General features: G+C 39.5%; 1 protein-coding gene across 1 annotated transcript in view; it reads right to left on the reverse strand.

The window, feature by feature from the left end:
• Positions 1 to 14,621, reverse strand: part of LOC108243089 (Kv channel-interacting protein 1) — a 47,234-nt gene extending 32,613 nt beyond the window's left edge. The window contains exon 1 of the mRNA XM_025008617.2: positions 14,163 to 14,621. Within this exon, the coding sequence (XP_024864385.1) occupies positions 14,163 to 14,250 (88 nt within the window). The 5' untranslated portion in view covers positions 14,251 to 14,621. The remainder of the gene's footprint in view (positions 1 to 14,162) is intronic.
• Positions 14,622 to 19,218: the final 4,597 nt, after the last annotated feature.

Consider the following 19,218-nt stretch of genomic DNA (forward strand, 5'->3'; position numbering starts at 1 on the left):
CCCCCCCCCCCCCCCCCCCCATTGCTATTCAGCAGGCAAACAGTCTGGCTGTGGAGAGTGTTTGTGCAGCTTTATCTGCACAAGTCTGACAGGTGGTCTGTGTGTGGTAGTGCATGTGAATTATTTTACCCGAGGGTGGGTCACCAACCAAATCCTATATGTCTGACACCAACATGCTTCCCCACATCCCAGGGTTTACATCCACCTTCTGCATCAGCCTTGCTTTTATTCTCAATACGAGCCCGCTCTCCCAATGCACCACACACCGCAGCTTTGTCATGGTCTTTTAGCATCAGATAATAACTGTGGGCATTTATTTGCAGTTGCATTTCAAACACCCAGACAGAGGCCTCTGCTACACAGCTCCGAACATATTTTTTTGTCCCCATTTGAAAAAAAAAATCCCAATCCTCATGAGTAGCAGAAATTTCAACAAAAACGCTGAAACCAACCCGTGCCAACATGTGAGGATAACAATAACATTAACACAAAGGAAAAATATCCTGAGCATGGAGAAGGAGTCACCCAAATCAATTTTAGCTCCATTGTCTTTGATACTATTTACTATTTTATCGTAATCATTAACCTTTTTAACAAACGATCAAAGTTCAATGGCAACAGAATCAGGACAAAGTGAGCTACATGTTGAGGAAATACTGTAAAAATTGCTCTATTGTTGTGGTTTCAAGCACACAAAGCAACAGTGGACATGTGCAAAGTAGGCTGCTCTGTCAATGTTTCCCAATCTTTTTTTATTGAGTACACACGATCTGTTTTGGAAACTGTAAAAAAAATCTACTTTTTTTCTCATCAAAAATATTTTTTTTGCATGTGGCTGACGTGCAAATGTAGCAGAAACGCTTTTCGCCCAACAATCATTTTATTGTCGAGTGTTTAAAAAGGTGGATTCTAACATACGCAGTGATTCTTTTCATTTACTTAACAAGGTCATTTTGATTTGTTAATCACCTTTCTTGAGTTAATTCTAATACTAAACCAAACAACAACGCAAAGGGAAAGTGAAAAGGACACACATAAGACTAGAGTTGGAGTATCCACAGCAAAAACAAGTTAAAAAAAGAAAATGTAACATTAGCAACAACCTGAATTACATAGACAAAGATCCTGCAGTGTGTACTCATTACTGGTGGAAACATGCTGAAATTAACTTTGCGTTTATCTGAAGAACCCTGAGACGTCCTGAGAATGAGAACAATTTGAATATTCCTGGCTACAGCCATCAAAATGGGACACAGTTCAATGAGTGTTTAATTAATGCACATAAACTCTAATCTAAGAGGCTTGAAAACATTTTACAACTGATTTGTTCTAGTTGGGTTTAACTAACCTGATCTGTAAAACTGTAGGTGTGTTCGAGTCTGACTTGATGGTTAAACTTTTCCAGAGTCTTCACAGCTGGGTCAGACACTTTTTATTGAACTTTAGAAGCTCACAACTATGGCTGGTCATGAGGGAACACTAACAAAAAACACTTTTATAGAGAACACTTTCCTTCTTTTTTTTTCTTTTTGAGATCTATCTAAATATATTGCACCAGGAGGGTAAAAAGAAAACAGATCTAAGGGAGTAAAAAAATATTATCCTCAGCACCATTACTTCTTTTCCAATAACCTCACAGTAAGTCTTGAACTAAACTGTCTCTGGAGGTCTGCTGCTGGAAATAAATAATACAGTCTATGGTGTCGGGAGGAATTGGAAATGAGCTGCCAGAAGAGGAGATTAAATAATTTACAATCACCTTTAGAGAAGATAACAGATCTGAGGATCCGAGAGTCGAACCTGTCACACGTCAAAGTGATGGTTCAGATCCTTCAAAGTGGGGTTCGGAGGAATGATTATGAACAATTATTACCTTACCTGGTTTAGATATCTCTTTGAAAGACCTCAGTTTGAAAGAAAAGTTTAATTCTAACTAGATTGATGAGCTAATGGCTAGTCCCAGTGAGGCCAAGACCAAAGTGGATTGCTGCAATCTAAAAAACAACTCAAATCTAAAAAACTTCATATAGATTCATGCAAACACTATTTCCATTGCTGTCTAATTTGCATTACATGGCTATTTATATAGGATTCTTTAGTTATTTAATTTATCTATGCATTCATCAATTTCCTGCCATTTATTTGTGGTCGGGTTGCAGAAGCAACAGATCCAGGAGGGAAACCAGATATCCATCTCCCCTCCAACACTCTCCAGCTCCTTGCGGGAGATCCCAAGTTGTTCCCATGTAAAAGATACATCATCCTTCCAGCAAGTTCTGGGGTCTGCCTCTAGGTCTCCTCCTAGTGGAACATGCCCAGAAACCGTCCATACAGAGGCTCCCAGAGCCCCCACCAACACAAAACTCCCAGATACTTGAACTACTCAGCTCGAGGCAAAAGTTCACCCCCAACCAAGAGGGAGCATTCCACCTTTTTGCTGTTTTTTATGGGTTGTTTTTTTTTACAAGCACAAATAGCAGCAGGAGCCACTCTAGATGTAGAATTTCTAGTGATGCCTGAAGCATTTCTGGCAAGAATGTCCTATTATTTCTGCCGTAATACCAATGCAATAAAAAAAACTGATGGAGGTGAAACGATTTCTGAAACAGCATTCACGAGAAACAATACATTTTTTTGAGATTGGAGTTGTTTTTAGACAGTAGCAACCCATTGTTCAAACTAGGTATGTGCTCATTAACTCTGTCAGAATAAAACTCTATTTCTCAGAACTGGGGTCGTCCAAAGAGCTTTCTACAACAGGTAAGCAATTGATTATTTATAACCTTTCCACTGAGCCCCACTTTAACAGATTTTATCTATTCTGCACGTTTATCTGACACGATGATGGTCGCAGCTCTGTGAAAAGTCAGGCCACATCTCTAAACCAGCTGCAAAACATATTTCAATTCACTTTCTATCACAGTTTATAACAAGAAATCTACAGCCAGTCAGAGATTAATAAAATGCTACTTGCTCACCTTTTCAGATGAATAGGAGCTGCCATTATTGATTTTCATCACCCTTACAACCTTTCCAACTGCCGGTGGAGGGTACAGATTGATGTGAACTCACAGTTACCTGATCTAAATTCAAGAGTTAAACCCAGCGAAACCAACACAGACGTTCAAACTACTCTGCAGCTTGCAGCCGATCATTCCTCTCACACACAAACAGACCAATAACAATCCACAGGACAACGTTGCCGCTCTGAAATTCGGTCCACCTTTCTGTCAGTTGTGCCCAACAACTTCCTTCTTGACATCATGCCATAAATATTAGCAATCTGATGATATTGACGCCAGCCCCTATTGAAAGTCCTTGCATGGCTGTAGTTAGGAAAACAGTTTAGAGCTGAGCGGTTGTTGCGGTTGAGCCAAGGCCACCGAGGCCGATGATAAAGGCATTAGGCCACGGCATTCATTTAACGTCTCAGGCTTAATGAATAGTTGGCCATGAAGGCAAGGTAAAAACTGAAGAGAGGGATCAAGATGTAGGATGAAACAGATGAAAAACAGAAGGCGACAAATTCAGACAAAGAAAACAAAATAGGAGCACTACAAAGCAGGGTGCGGCTAACATATATATATATTTTCTAAAAGTGAGCATTATCTCAGACAATCAGTTCTTTTTTTATTCCTTTTCCTTTTTTTATTCCGTAGCTCTGTAGACAGAAAATCTGTCTGCAGTTTCCTTTTGTAACGCTTACAGTGGTCATTTCACACACGACTAAGCATGCAGATACAAAAACACATTGGTTACAGTTAGCAGAAGTGGTAGTATATCAACAGGAAGAAACAGGTCTTTGAACACACCACAGTAGTGATGCAAAGATATGCTGATTAAATGCAGAGAGGCTGCCTGAATAGACGAGGTAAGGGGCCATGATTTGTTGAAATGAAAATGTTTAACTTCAGTGGAAGAGTTGCATACAGTACCTGTCTATCACTGGAAAGAAATTCTTTTTTTTTTTACATCAAACACTTTCAAAACCCCACTGAATGGACTTAAAAAGCCCAGAGAGGAAAAGCTGGAAAACAGTTTTGATCTTTTCATTTTGATCTCTGAGAAGTTGAGATTCTTTTAGATTTGAAGTTATGGCATTGAGTGCTCCAAACTGGATGAACTTGCCGGGAGGAAAAAAAAAAAAAAAAAAAACACAAGACTTGACTTTTAAATTTTTTTTTTTTTTTTTTGCACTCGGTCAAAACATTTCACAACCCCAAGAATTATTACTCTAATCTGTTTGGAGCATAGGAGAAAATAATGAAATTAAAAACACTTTGAATGTTTTTAAAGGTCAGGTCATGTTAAGAATTGATGAAGTTGTAGCTGTGTGTGTGTGTTGGGGGGGGGGGGGGGGGTATTTGTTCAAAGAAAAACAAAAAAACAGGTCGATAACACAAACAGCAACAAGTGGATAGAGGCAAGACTCACTCCAAGTCATTAAAAAAAGTTGCATGAAATGAATTTACAAATTGTATTACAAATCCAAAAGCTGTTTTATGTTGTAAAAAATGGGGAAAAAAGACTTTTTGGTTCATTATGTTTGAATTAACAAGAATAATAGAATCGTGTTACACAACTGCGCCAAGGAACTGCTGTGAAACAGGGTTCATCACATTATCCAGGGTGCTGTGAATCACTCAGTCAGCCTCCTTTTCATCATTTATTCACCATTACACAACAGACCTTTTACAGGATCGAGATGGCAGTCTTCTGGGTGAATAAATGGAGGCAGGGAAGGGGGAAAAAAAGATGGTTTTGGTTGTCAAGTTGAGAGACAGAAAGCATTTTACTGCAGAGACAGAAGGGCTGTTGACAAGCACAGAAGGTGGTGAACGAGCATTGAATAATAAATTGACTGGTTAGTTGCTGTCCTGTCTTATTAGATGAAGGCTAGATGGAATATGTCACAGTGATAACCACACAGAGATGAGAGGGCGATGGCAGAGAAGGCACAGAGCACCGAGGGAAGGAAAGATGGGACGAGAGAATAAATTGAGACAGGATGGCAATAACTACCAGAACTGAGCAGAAGACAGTGGCAAACAAGATGGATAGATCATGGAGGGAAGGAGAACAAAGAGCCAGGAGGGAAAATAAGACGTCAAGGGCAACAAGGGAGGAAAGAAGGAAGGACCGAGAGACGGAGGGAAAATTTCACCTGGCCTCAAACGTGCTCTGAGTCATCAGAAATAACAGATTGTTTTACTGTAGCGAGGAGCAAAGAAGACATACTCCACAATCCTGTTAGACGTGGGAGTGAGGTGTAATACCACAGAGATCAGCCGATGGCTGCAGGTCAGGTTTCCTCTGACAAAGCCAAACATCGTGCAGCTGCTTCATCACCAGACTACAAACCAGGCTGAACACGATCAATGTGCAGCGAATCAGCAGGCACAGCCAGAGTCGTTTCGCCTCAAAAGTCGATTTGTTGTTCCGACTTTATGATGTTATCATCTCTCAAAGGCTCATTTCCCCCAAACTATAGAGAACAAATTGCCTCTATCACAATCACATCAAGCAGAGGGGTCTAGTTTGGTTTTGTCCAGGCTTTAGGACGTTCATCTCGGAACATTCAGGTAGTTAGAAACATTCACATACACATTACAAAATCAGAGCAAAATCAGCTGAAGAGGGGAAATAAAAATCCCGGAGCATTAGAAGAATCCAAATACACAGTTCAAATAAAGTCCATGTTGTACTTGCCAGGTGGACAGAAATGAAACTTCTCATGAAATATTAATTTCCAGCGGAAGAGAGAAGGGCTTAAAAACCTGTTCATCTATTTTTGTTCACTTATCTGAGGTCAGGTCCCAGAGTCAGCAGGTCCAGGAGGTAAATCCAGACATACAACTTCCCGGTGACACCCTCCAGCTCCTCCTGGGGGATCCCGAGGCATTCCCAAACCAGATGTGGTCCAACTGGATAGTTCTAGCTTTATGCTCTAGCTATATACTCAGCAATTTGCTTCCTGTTTTTGGTGTATTCTTGTGGCAGCGTTACAGCACCACATACAGGCCTGGCATGGTTACTATAGTATTTTGAGTCATTTTCTAGGCGTTTGTGTGGCTAAATGCATTTCTAGAAACAGTATCGTGTTTACGTGATTTTGTAAAAACAGCATTTCCGTGTGGATAAGGCATGTACCTCTTCCACGATGGGCAAAGTGGCTTCAGAGCGTTCCTTCCACTTCTCTCAACAGTGTCCCTATTATTTGCCTCCAGGTTACTTTCTCCTTGCCCACATGTGCACCAAAGTCCTCCAGAAGAACATTAGAATCCACAGATGGTAGGAGGCTGAATAATCTGAGATACTGTCTGGTTCATTTACACAAACAACAACCAGAATCTTCCCTTCTGCAGCTCAAAGACACTGAAAGATGACCCTCTTATTCACTGGGGAGAACCCCAACACAGAGGCACTCAGCTGGGTGCTTGTAAACAAACTCCAAGCTGCTAAATGACTTCTCCCTGGTGTTGTATTTGCAGTGGAGGTGTGTTAACACTTTATGTGTTCAGAGATGTTGCTGTCTCTAGGAGCTCAGGTAGAGCTTTTGCTAAGTCACACATACAGTAAATGTGAATTATAGCTACAGTATCCCAAGTTTAGACGCGAACCAGCCTTATTTAGTTAGTCTTGCATCACTTTAGTACCACATGTTACAGTGTGCGGAAAAAAAGACCATTTTTTGTGTCAAAAATTAGATAAATTCAAGCAAAACCAGGTTGCTGTATTGCAAGATTTAAAAGAAGAGGACAAGTAACTCCTCTGACAGACCGATGCTGTTGTTCCATTTGTTGAATGGGTTTGTTGGTGAATCTGTGTGGTCTTGAATTTCTCTCCATGACAACAAGCTTCTTTCCTCAAGGCCACAGTGGTGGATTTTGTGTAAGTGCATGTGTGTGTGTGTGCGTGTGTGTCCCACAGTAAATCAATCAGAAAGATTCACCACTGCCTGCAGCCCACAAACGTTATGTTTCCTGTCAGGGACGTGACAAACAGCGCCACGTGACCCAAAAAAACCTTCACTTGATGCACAGAAACTCCAGTTCTTGTGACTTTATCAGCAGCATTTCTGGGCTTAAATAGTGTTGTTTTCTTAAAAGTGTAAGTGAAAAGGCAGACTGTTTATTTGTCAACGGCAGTAAAGTTATGTCTTTTACCCCAGTGGTTTGTGTGAACTAAACAGTGTGAAAGGTACCCCCCCCCCCTCTCCTTTTGTTGTTTTCCCATTTCCCACCCAGTAGATGGAAATGATGGAAGTGTTAACTGTAGACAGATTTGTGACTGATTGCTTTGCTGGGTGGAAAATGGCACCTCATCCCCGGTGAATCTTTTCCGAATGATTTTTTTATGCTCTGCATTTTGCATTAAACATTTTCCTTGCCCCCTTGTGGCGCATTAAAAGTGACATGACAGTGTTCTGGAGCCGAGCTGCACACACACGCACACACACACACACACACACACATATCCACCTCAAATTGTGCACAAACATCTTTATGTGCTCCTGACATGACTAAACTCTCTATTAACAAGTTCATCCCCATTTATTTACTCGACAGTTTTCCTCTTTCTCTTGTCTGAATACAAACACGCAGTCGTATCCCCCCCTGACTCGAAGCAGGCCCGGACCTGAAGTGAATATCTGATGGAAAAATAAATTTACTGAATATTTCATTAGGCACTTATTGGAAACCCAGCAGATCGGAGACGTTGTGCCTGATGAAAGTGAAACCTAAAAAAGAAAAAGCACCTCCCTGTCTGCCGTTCGTCAACCATCAGAGGATGAGCTGAGCGCTCTGAGACTCTGAATATTTAAAGCTTCATTTGGTTAAAGACGACACTTCGGCTCTTATCTGCTCAAACAACATGGGAATGTGTGGTTGCAGAATTAGGAGAGAAAAGGAAGTGTGGTCTGATGCCCTCTGCTGTGCAGAGTAGAAAATCTAATTTCCAGTGTTTATGGAAGCAGTGGAAAACTGCTCACAGCTATGAAAATATTCCATTTTGAATAATAATTTCTGCTTCTAAAAACTTTTACTGATTTGGTCTCCTCCAGCTTTAGTTTCTCTCCATTGGCTCCCTGTAAAATTCAGACTAGAGTTTAAAATCTTACTTCTAACATACAAAGCGCTAAAGATCTTATTGTTCCATATTTTCCGAACAGAACACTTTGCTCTCAGACTGCAAGGTTAATTGTGGTTCCTGGAGTTTCTAAAATGAAAGGCAGAGCTTTCAGTTCTCAGGCTCCTCTCTTGTGGAACCATCTTCCAGTTTCTGTTCATGAGGCTGACACCCTGTCTACTTTTAAGACTTTCCTTCTCAATAAATCCTATAGCTCGGGTTGGCATGGGTTTCCTGAGATACCCTTTAGTTCTGCTGCTTTAAGCTCAGACTGCTGGAAGACAAACTGACCACATTTCCTCACTCTGCTGCTGTCTTTACTCGCTTTATTCTCCATGTTTATACATGCAACCATTGCTACCATTAACGCTGTGTTTGTCTTTGTTTTTCTTACCACAGGAACTACACCTGGACCAATGCTTTTCTGTTTGTCTCTGTCTCTTTCCTGTCCTCTCAAACTACAGCCGGTCAAAGCAGCTGTCCTCCCAACCTGAGCCTGGTTCTGCTGGAGGCTTCTTCCTGAGTCGTTCTTTTCTTCTGTTTCCTCTGTGCTGCTCAAGATGAGGAATTGCAACAACGTGAAGATTCAACACAAGCTGCTGGCTTCCTTAGATACATAACTTTTGTTCTAATTGTCATTTATAATAAATGTGTATGTTTTGTGCTAAAATGAGAATGAACTGGATTTAAAACTGGGTGTGTTTTGAACTAAATTAAACTTACTTTTTTGTATATTACTCTGAGGTGACTTTTGCTGTGAGTAGATGCTATAAAAGAACTGAATTTAAATAAATAAAGAGAAATATTTAAGAATATTTAGGACAGGGGCTTGCTTTTTTATTTAGGAACTATTTTTCTGTTAAAGAGATACAGATACAGAAAGCATTACATGTTCTTTTTAATCCCAACAAGAACAACAAAATAACACTTTGAGGCAGCATAGCCTTCTCTGGTGGTTTGATTTGTTTCTTTTCTTTTCAGGAAGCATCCAGGAGCAAATGAAAAGAAAAGATCAGAGTTGAGAAAAGAGTGTTTTTCTTCTTTAGAGAGTGTTTTCAAAGGGAAAATGTTTAAAACCAGGAGTGAAAGAGCAGAGAGGATGCAGTTTTTGTGTTGTGTGTTGGACCTGGACTGAGAAGCTTCCCAGGCGGCGGATTTTCACCTAAACAGGGTTTTTGTTGGCTGATGGCCGCCAACAGGTGCTACAGGATTGTCTGTGTGACAAGGATAAGGGAAATCCTGCAGGATGTTTACTGCCTGGAGCTGCTCAACAGGATGTTTACAGACATCACCAGAAGCTGAGGACGAGTTTAGACCAAAGGCGGGAAATGTCAGACAGGCGCAGATGGTGTAAATCCAGAGTCATCGAAGGGATTTAAAGTAATCAGCCTGCAGTTTAAAGAATACAGACCCCTAAAGAAAACACCTGAGATTTCTGTCAAATGAAAATGCATTATTTCTGCTTTTCTTTGTTTTAACTAAGTGAATGTCTTAATGTAAACAACATAAAGCTGTTAAGAAAAGACAGCGAATAAAAAGGATTAAAAATGAAAGCCCCCGGCTCCAATTAGACAGGACAACATTAAAGGAAGCAGTAAAGACGCAGAATTTTAATGACTGCAAAATCCTCTAACTGCTGAAGAGAACCAACTTATCAAAGAGTAGAGATTAGAAAACTATGAACGCAATTTATTTATCTTTGTTGGTAAATACTTAAGTAACTAATTAATTACTAACAAAGTGACTAATTACAAAATGAGAAAATAGACACAGATCCCAGCATTTCAGTTCAGTGCAAAATTTCATTCAAGTTTCTGTTTTTCAACACCATTTTACACATTTACTGCTGTAATACTGCTTTATGGCATTTAAATTTTACTCTTTAATATTTTTTTATTTATCTAACAATTCATTTATGTATTTATTATTTACAATTCAATAAAAATAAATTTTAACTTGCTTTGTGTTAATGTGTTTGTGTTTAATGCCTCACTGTAAACTCTGAATTAACCAAGACATAAACAAACTTTTTTTTAAATTACATTCAATATTTTGTTTCTTTAATCATTTCACTAAAGTGTCTGAAACAATAATTTTATAATAAAAAATAATTACGTTAACTTAAAGCTCTCTCGTATCTTTTAGGATGCTCATTTAATTTCTAATTTAGATGCTATACAGAGTCTGAGTATTTACACGACTGCGTTCTTCTGTGCCGTTTCTGCAAAAATAAAAGATTGGTTATTTTATTAACAAAGCTGGAACTGTTTGATGTGTAGCTCAGGCCTGATTTCTGGCACAAAAAAAGTGTTAGTGTAAAAGAACAAAATAATTAGGAAATGTGGATTCTGCTCAGCTGATTATGTGAAGATCATGTTTACAAGTTTAATCTATCTTTCATCTTTCCTTTCTGTCACCAAACATCATCCTGAATCTCAAAAACTACAAATACTTCACGTTCCAGTGAACTTTTTTCCAGTTAACGCAGACTTTGTGACGTCGCCAGGAGAGGTCAGTGTTGCTGTGTTGACAGACATCCCAGAGGAAAATCTGTTGAGGACTTATTTTATTTGCTGTCTTTACTTCGATACACTGAATACAGAAACCGTCAGGATTTCTTGCAGCACAGCTTCTGTTGTTACTGAGAGAAGAGAAGCAAAATTATTTCTTTCTCCACAATTTACTGCTGCAGATATTTTAAAAGTGCTGACTGAAAAAGGTCGTTTAAAAGGCGACAGTAACTCAGTAGAGTGTCAGATGTGCAGCCGGGCCTTTTGGCAGCAGGAACAAATGAAAGCACTCAGACTTTAATGTCAGCGTTTTACTGCAGAAACATGATTCAGTGGCTGTTCAGTAAAGAGACAGACGTAGGTGAGGAAAGGTGGCTCATTAAAAAACTACCTGCTATTAATATACAGCATTATGTATATATAATGTAAGTATATATAGATAAAATGTAGGTAATGTATCACCTGCTGCACAAAGGTGAAGGTGGGCAATAATGTATCGATCCAACTCCGTGTTTGTCTGTTACCAAAAGAATCTCATGACCTCTTTGATGGATGTTATTGAAACCTTTAGGAAATCTACAAATGAGCATCCAAATTCAACACGGCCACTACAGCAAACTAAACATTTGTATTATAAAAACATAAAACAGCCTATAATTCAGTCAGTTTTACAGGTTTGATGTGGTTTTGGCTGAATGTCATTTCAAGCACTGCACAAGTATATGGCCTAAAACTTTAGCAATAACTAATGGCTCCAACCCCATTTGTCTGTTAGCAAAATACCTCATAAACCACTGGGCAGATTTTAACAAATCTTTCAGGAAATATTCGTTACATGTACATCTGCTGAAGATGGCTGCCAAAGCTAAAAGAAATAATCCAACACAAAATAGCTGTAACACAGGTTTAATCTAAGTTCCTACAATTCTGTCATTTCTTAACACAAGATAATCTTAGTCTAAAGATGAAATGTGGCGGGTGATATGCAAGCTTTATTTAAACCTTTAATTATTTAATAAGTAATCAAACCAAAACCAAAACATTGTGTTTCTGACATGAAAACATTTCACAAAAGCATTTTAGATATAATAAAGTTTGTGGTATTTTTTAGATTATTTTTCAAAGAAAAATGGGTCCACTTGAGAAGTCTGTATGTGAAGTTATTTTCATTTATTTTTTTATTTTTTTTTAAAGGAAGTGTGCGGTTCATCATTGGATTAGAGGAAGAAAATCCACTCCTGAGGAGTCAATAAACTTTGGAAATGGAAAGAAAGAAATCTTGGAGAATCCTGTTATAATCTTTAAACTTGATTTCAAAAATGTCTCTCCCTTTTTTTTCCGAAATACTTCAGCCGTGAAGCAGCTTTGTCTTCTGAACGTCTCCGGTTTGTTTGGAAAAGAAATCTTTAACAAAAAACCCAAAAGATTAGAATATCAGACACCATTAGGCGCCACTTGAAAAACATAAAACCCAAATGAGACCACTTTAACTCTTTTTCCCATTTACTCTAAATGGTTTTATAAACAGTTTACGACTATCTGGTTTCTGGTGCAGACATTATCTGAAGGTGACCGAAAATAGGCACAGGCGCTCATTAAAAACTCAACTGGAAATGAATCCATTTCAGTCAAACAAGTTTGTAGTTGAAAAGCAGAAATACGCATGAATTGTGCTCTTATTGTTGTTGCGCACTGATTTAAAATGACTCAAAACAAAAAAAATAATAACAATTAAATGCCTAGTTTTCCTTGAAGGAATTCATATCACCCGCCACCATTCATGCCAGTGTTTTAAACTAAGATTATTTTGAAAATGAGTGGAGTTGTAGCCATTTTGTTCCAACCTTGTATATGACATTATGTGTGATCTCATGCAATATTGTGAGATTTCATGTGACGTATTAGCTCTTGGAGAAGACTATTTGTTGCCACTACCACACCAAATTGTTACTCGGTATCCGTATCATTAATTAAGTTGTAGCCATAATTGTGTTTGCTGAGGTCAATTAGCTGTGGCGGCCATCTTGATTCAGGTTGACTCCACAACTTAATCAGTTGTAGATGTCCATCTAATGATTACTTTCTGAGAGGTTCATTAAAATCCATTCAGTGGTTAACGAGATATTTACAGACAGGAAGGTTTGACTCAAAATAGTTACTTGCAATGTTTTAAAAACAGATCTATCAATCAGTTAGTGCTCAGAGTATGCACTGGGGATGACTCTCAGCTACTACCACACTGTAAAACTGGCTGAGTTTGAGCCATGTTTGTGTTTGCTAAGGTTGCGTAGTTGCGGGAGCCATCTTGAATGGGACTGACTCCAATCCAATGACTATTTTCTGACAGTTTCCCTGAAATTCATCCAGGGGTTCATGAGATGTTTTAGAATTAACAAAATGATTAAAAAAAAAACATTAATAATAATGTGTTTGTGTGGCTTTGTGACTCCTGTCTAATGAGATGTTACTCTGTCAGGAAGTTTGATAAAAAGCAGATGTGGATCTCTGTGTGTCTGCTTGTGAGTCTGACGTTTTGCAGAACCAGATCTGGGTATTATGTTGTCTGTAGATTCATCCTGGGGGTATTCTCTGCGTTCATGTGCACGCATGTCCAGTAGCTATGTTCTCTACAGCTGTTTTATGTTTTTTGTTTCATTAAGAGAAAGACACTGCTCATTTATCTAAGGTTTTGTTACATAATAAAAACCTCAGCAGCGGCTCCATTGTGACGTTATGAATGTGAGAGACCTCGGGGGCTCTCCTATCCACTGTGGGCCGTCCAGAAACATGTGTGTGAGCATCTAAGTATGTCTTTGTGCATCTACTGTACATACTGTGTGTGTCTGACTGGCTTCTTTCATGTTTCCCATGCCTCCGGACAAAACGTCAGTAGGTTCAAAGAGCACTATACTGTGAGTGTGTGCATGTGTGTGTCTCCGTTTTCCTGCTCACCAATAGTAAGAAAAGAATGCTCCACTTTAATGTTGCAGGCAAGCACAAAAGCAGAATAACAATTAATGCATTGCAATAATAAAACCCTCCTATTCCTCTCAGCTTTATGTGTTTGCAGCTCCAGTTCCTCGCTGCCACAGCAACACATTTTATTGCTGTCATTCATCACGAGAGCACAATCTCTCTCACACGCACACACAAACACACACGCACGCACTCCTTCATATCAACGACATCTTTCCTCTCTATTAGCTGCTTACTCCCTTCATCTTTGTCTCCTTCACTTCAACCCTCCGGAGAGCACGGTGAACAAAACGACTGCAGAGTCACGAGTGGAGATGGAGGGGGAGGAGAGTAGATAGTTTACCCAGCTGAAGATGAGAGATGAAGTTGACTCAACTTTAACTTCTGTTTCTCACACAACTCAGTGCTCACTTGCTGTCTCAACACACTCAAAACCATTTTCCTTTCTTGCAACTTCATCTTCATGTACTTCAGCAGTGCTTAGTACAAAAAGAAAAAAAAATACAAGACAGAATGTAATCAGATCAGGTTTAAGTCTTTACATACCTTTTGTGAGAGTCCCAGTGACCAGTTTGTGAAGAGTCAAGGCGAACTTGACAAGTCCCTGTTTGCAGCGTTTGGCGCACCCCGTCATCCTGACAGTGACCCAGGACACCTCAGGCTGAGCAGGGCCACACAGCAGGATAGGTAAGGGGGGGCTTACGAGTCCAACACCCACAGATGTGGCAGAGATCTCACATCCACAACTTCCTTCTGTTCAGTTTGTGAGGAGACGAAAAGGCAGATCCGCTCGTATCATCATGTTTCCATTTGTCCCGTGAAGCTGAAGAGGAGAAAAAGGAAGCTGTGATCTCCTGCTGCTCTCCATGCATTCCCTCCCCCTGCTCCTCCTCCTCCTAATGTGTCCAAATTAGTGACTGCTTCAGAGTGAAATGTGAAAGCAGAGAGAGGATGTGAGAAACAAAGAGAAGGACAGCTACAGGGTGTCAGAGGTGCTCTTACACTCCCAAGTTTCCAAAAAACTTCCTCTCAGTCCGCGGCCAGCCGCTGGGAATAAATCTAAGAAGCAGTCCTGTGAACTCCTCTTGGTTTTTACTCCTCCTCCTCCTCCTCCTCCTCCTCTTTTTTTCCTCCCCCACTGCTTATCAAATTCACTCTCTTTCTTAAGAAGAGCAGCAGTAATCTACTTTCAGCACCACTGACAATGGACAGCTCCCACAGTACAGAGGAGGCAGAATGAGCTCAGTCTTTCTATGGGGACACACACACACGCACACACACACGCACAATGTAAACACTCCTCCGTAGAGCCCTCCTACAAACCAAACAATCCCTTAAAGTCACTCAGGTAATAAAAATGGGCTGTTTGTGAATAGTTTTGTGCTTATCTGCAAACAACAAAATTAAAATTGCTTCAGTTTTGATTACAATCATTAATAATGCAATGTTCTGTAACTGTTAGTACACAGCATTCTCATGTATTTTATTTATATTACAAAAAATATTTAAAAAAGGGGTTCAAACTGGTGCTGATTGAACCCATCTGTATTTTATTGCTGCTTCTCCATTTTATCTGGGTTTTTTATTGGTTTAAAACAAATTTATTACTTTATTTTTTTTATCACAACCATTATATTCTAACTTTAAAACAAGTTGAATGTCAGTCTGGTATTTAATAAAATGAAATACAGTATTTTGGGAGAGGAGCTGTATGAGCAACATGATAAATATCACTTGATTACTGGATATTAACCATGATGTAAAAACTTCAGGAAGTTCACAGATCCAAGTGCAGCTAATTTAATTAAATTAAACATTTTCTGAGATTTTTGAATAATTCCAGAAATTAAGTCTTGTGGAGAGATCGTCCAGAGGATTAGGGATGCACCTCTAAAAGCCCTGTCACTTAAAGTTCACATCCTGGTGTGAGGAACGGAGAGCAGTCCAGCATCAGAAGACCTGAGGTTCTGGAATGGAGGCTTTGGGGGTAAAGGAGGTCAGAAGGAAACTGAGGAGCATGGCCTTGCAGTGGTTTGTAGGTGAGATCCAGAATTTTGCATTGAATGAAACTAAATGGAAGCCAGAGAAACAGAATAAGAGTTGGGGTAAGGTTTGGTGAAGGTGAGAACCCTGGCAGCAGAGGTTTGGACAGACCAAAGTTCTTTGAAAGGTTTACCAAACGTCCCATACAAGACTCCATTACAGTAGTCCAAATGGCAAGTGATGAAGGCATGGATCAGGGTTTCTGTCAAGATCTGACAAGAAGTAACTGAAAACTTGATACCAGTCAATGATGGAGTAAATGACAAAAACAGAGTAGGTGTGATGATGTGTAAATCAGATCCAAATGTCAGGGGACAGCAGAAAGTAAGACTAAACAAAAAAGTGCAAGGCAAAGAAAAAAATCAAGATGATACCTTCAAACCCAAAACTTAACCACAAAATACAAAACTCACAGAAAGCAGATAAATATAAACTACATTACAACCCTTTGTTGGTCATGGCAATATGTGTATAACAGAAACAGATAGAAACTCATCAGCCACAAGCGGTTCTGTCTAAGATCTGACATCATGTAGACATTTAATCCTGTTGAAGGTGGTGCCTCTCTGATTCATCCAACAGATGCTCCTTCAAGTTACAGTCTGAGTAAACCGAAGGCTAGATCTTTAATGGTACCCTCAAGCTGTTCCTGGGTAGATTTTATGGTGCAGTGCATCATTAATCCCACTGTTGCTTCAGATTATTCTGTCTGTAACCAAGCTGTCGGGTTGGGAGGAGATTGCAGTGAACCCAATGTGCAGACTCATCTTAGTTCCAGGAATAAAATAATTTATTTTAAATAAAAGGAACAAAAACAAAAAGCTGACGAAGCAGCAAAACCAAACAATAACAAGAATTCAGAATGTAGCACAAACCAGAGGCAAGACATGGGAGTAACCAGACAGCGCATGTAAGCAACAACAAACCAGCGAGTAAATGAAGGAAATGACAAAGTTTTAAAAGCAGAGGGTAATCAGGGGAAGTGGGCACAGGTGAGTGATTACTAACTCGGAGCAGGTGGAGATGGGTGTGGCAATTAAACAAGAGACTGACTGAGGAGAAGTGAATCCTGACAGGAGCACAAAAACACAAGGAGCCAAAAACTGAACTAAGACCGGACTAAACATAAAGACAACTAAATAACAAAATAAAAGAAATAATAAACCCAAACTGAAACATGAATCAGAAACACACAAAAAAACCCAAATCCTGACATAAGCACCTTGTTTTTTTAGGTTCTGTGTATAAAATCTGGATTAATGCCAAAACAAATAAGCTAAATTATATTTGTGTCAGTGTGCTCGACTTCCTTTCCTCTGTGTTGATTTAAAACATTTATGCTTTTTCTTTATTTGGAGACCCCGAATCGATTCCTTTTTCCTGATCCTGTACATAGTGCCCTAGCAAATCCTCCTGACATTTCTAAGGACCCTGATTCATCCAGATTTTACATCATGCTCATCATCTGAAACTGGAACACAACTCAAGAGGGACCGAAGACTAAAACTGAGAAGATATGATGGAAAAAAAAAAATAAAAGTGATGCTCACAAGAGAGAAGAAAAGAGAAAGAGGATGCAGGGAGATAATCTTATAACGTTTTTTTCTGGGCTATATTTAGTCCTGAATCGTGTTTGGGTGCCAGACCAGTGGCTACAATGGGGGGAAAAATACTGAAAAGAATACCACAATAATGGCAAAGTCAGGAGGAAAAGAAATGAAGAAATAGATGGAAACAGACACTATGGGAGGGAAGGGAGAGAGGCAAGCAGCGAAACAATAAACATGCAAATGGAAGGTATAAAAAGAGAAGAAATGGAGAGAATTGTTGGAGAAGAGAAATGAGATGGAGAATTTGCCAAGAGGTGGAAGAGAAGGAGGAGGGAGGTATAGCTGCACAGATATAAAACCCAATGTTCCATACCATCTGAAGGGTATAACCCATCAGAACTGAAAGGTTTAAGGGAGACAGGGATCGATACAGTTCCCCGGGTTCTGAATGTTCTGGTTCACGCACTGTGAAAACAGCTGAACAAACATGTCAGAGGAGGGAAAAGTAAAATAAAAAGACAGAGAGAGGAGGAAAAAAAAGCACTGAGCAAACGAAAAAGAAATCTTCTCACACACCTCCGTTGCTTTAAGCATGCAGGAGATTACTGCGCCGGGAAATTTGCATAAACATGCTTCTAGATTACCGCCCCCATTGTTCATGATTAATGAGATTAGGGTTTGCCTTTGCATGCAGATTCAAGGATGTAATAGCAACTAATTGCTTGTTTCTTCCCTAAATTAGAAGGTGCTCTGTTTGATGTTTGTTCCGGTATGGATTTACCCAAAAGGACGAAGCCTTCGTTTCTCTTGCTGCTGGGGAGGAGGAAAGAGTGTCTGATATGTTATTTTAGAAGATAAAGATGGGGAGAAAATTGAAAGGAAACAAGAGTGGAAGAGAGAAGCAACAAAACTGGCTGAGAGATTGAATTTCATGATGCACAACTGCAATAAAGCACCGAAACACGTGGAAAGAAGAGGGGGAAATAGTAATATACAAGTTGGATGTGTGTAAGGAGGTAAAATCTTTCAACAGGGCAAAAGAAAAAGCAATATAAAAAAAACACAGACTGCTGATAAATAAGAATGTGAAAAAGCAAAGAATTTAATGACAGCAACGTATCTCAAAAAACAGAGGAACGGCTGTAAACGTAAGTAGCACGAATAAGAAACAGCAGAAGGAACATTTTACAACTAATTAGGTTCATTGGCAACAGGTCAGTAGGAGGACAAAAGAGCCTTTTTAGAGAGCCTGAATCTTTCAGAAGTAAAGACGGGCAGAGGTTTACCAGACTGTGAAAAACTGTGTCTAAAACAGCGGAACAATTTACAAATAATGCTCCTCAACAGAAAATTGGGAAGACTTTGAATATCTCATCATCATAATGTCATCAAAGGATTTCAAGAAGCTGGAGAACTGCATTAAAACCAGATCTGATTCTGTTCTAATCCACAAATTATTGTCTGGAAACATAGCTCACTTTGCCATCTTTAAATGTTGCTGAAGGCTCTATCATGCAAAGAAGCCTTTTGTTAACATCATCCAGAAAGCCCACCATCTTCTCTGGGCCAAAGCTCATTTAAAATGGCCTGAAGGCAAAGTGAAAACTGTTCTGTGGTCAGCTGAATCAAATACTAAAATTATTTTTGGAAACCATGGACACCATGACTTCTGTACTAAAGAGGAACCATCCAGTCTGATGGTGCTAAAGCCTGCCTCTCTGATGGTATGGGGGTGCATTATTGTTTATGGCATGGCCAGTTTACGCATCTGGAAAAGCAACATCAATGCAGAAAAGTTTTATACAGGTTTAAGAACAACATATTCTCCCATCCAGACAACATCTTTGTTTCAGGGAAGGCCTTCATATTTCAGCAAGACAATGTTAAGCTGCGTACTGCGTTCATTTCAGCAGCAGGGCTTCATAACAGAAGAGTCCAGGTGCTGAACCAACCTGCCTGCAGTGCAGACCTCTCACCAAAAGAAAACATTTGGTGCATCATGTAAAGAA

Source organism: Kryptolebias marmoratus, linkage group LG9, assembly GCF_001649575.2.
Source record: "Kryptolebias marmoratus isolate JLee-2015 linkage group LG9, ASM164957v2, whole genome shotgun sequence".
Classification (NCBI taxonomy): domain Eukaryota; kingdom Metazoa; phylum Chordata; class Actinopteri; order Cyprinodontiformes; family Rivulidae; genus Kryptolebias; species Kryptolebias marmoratus.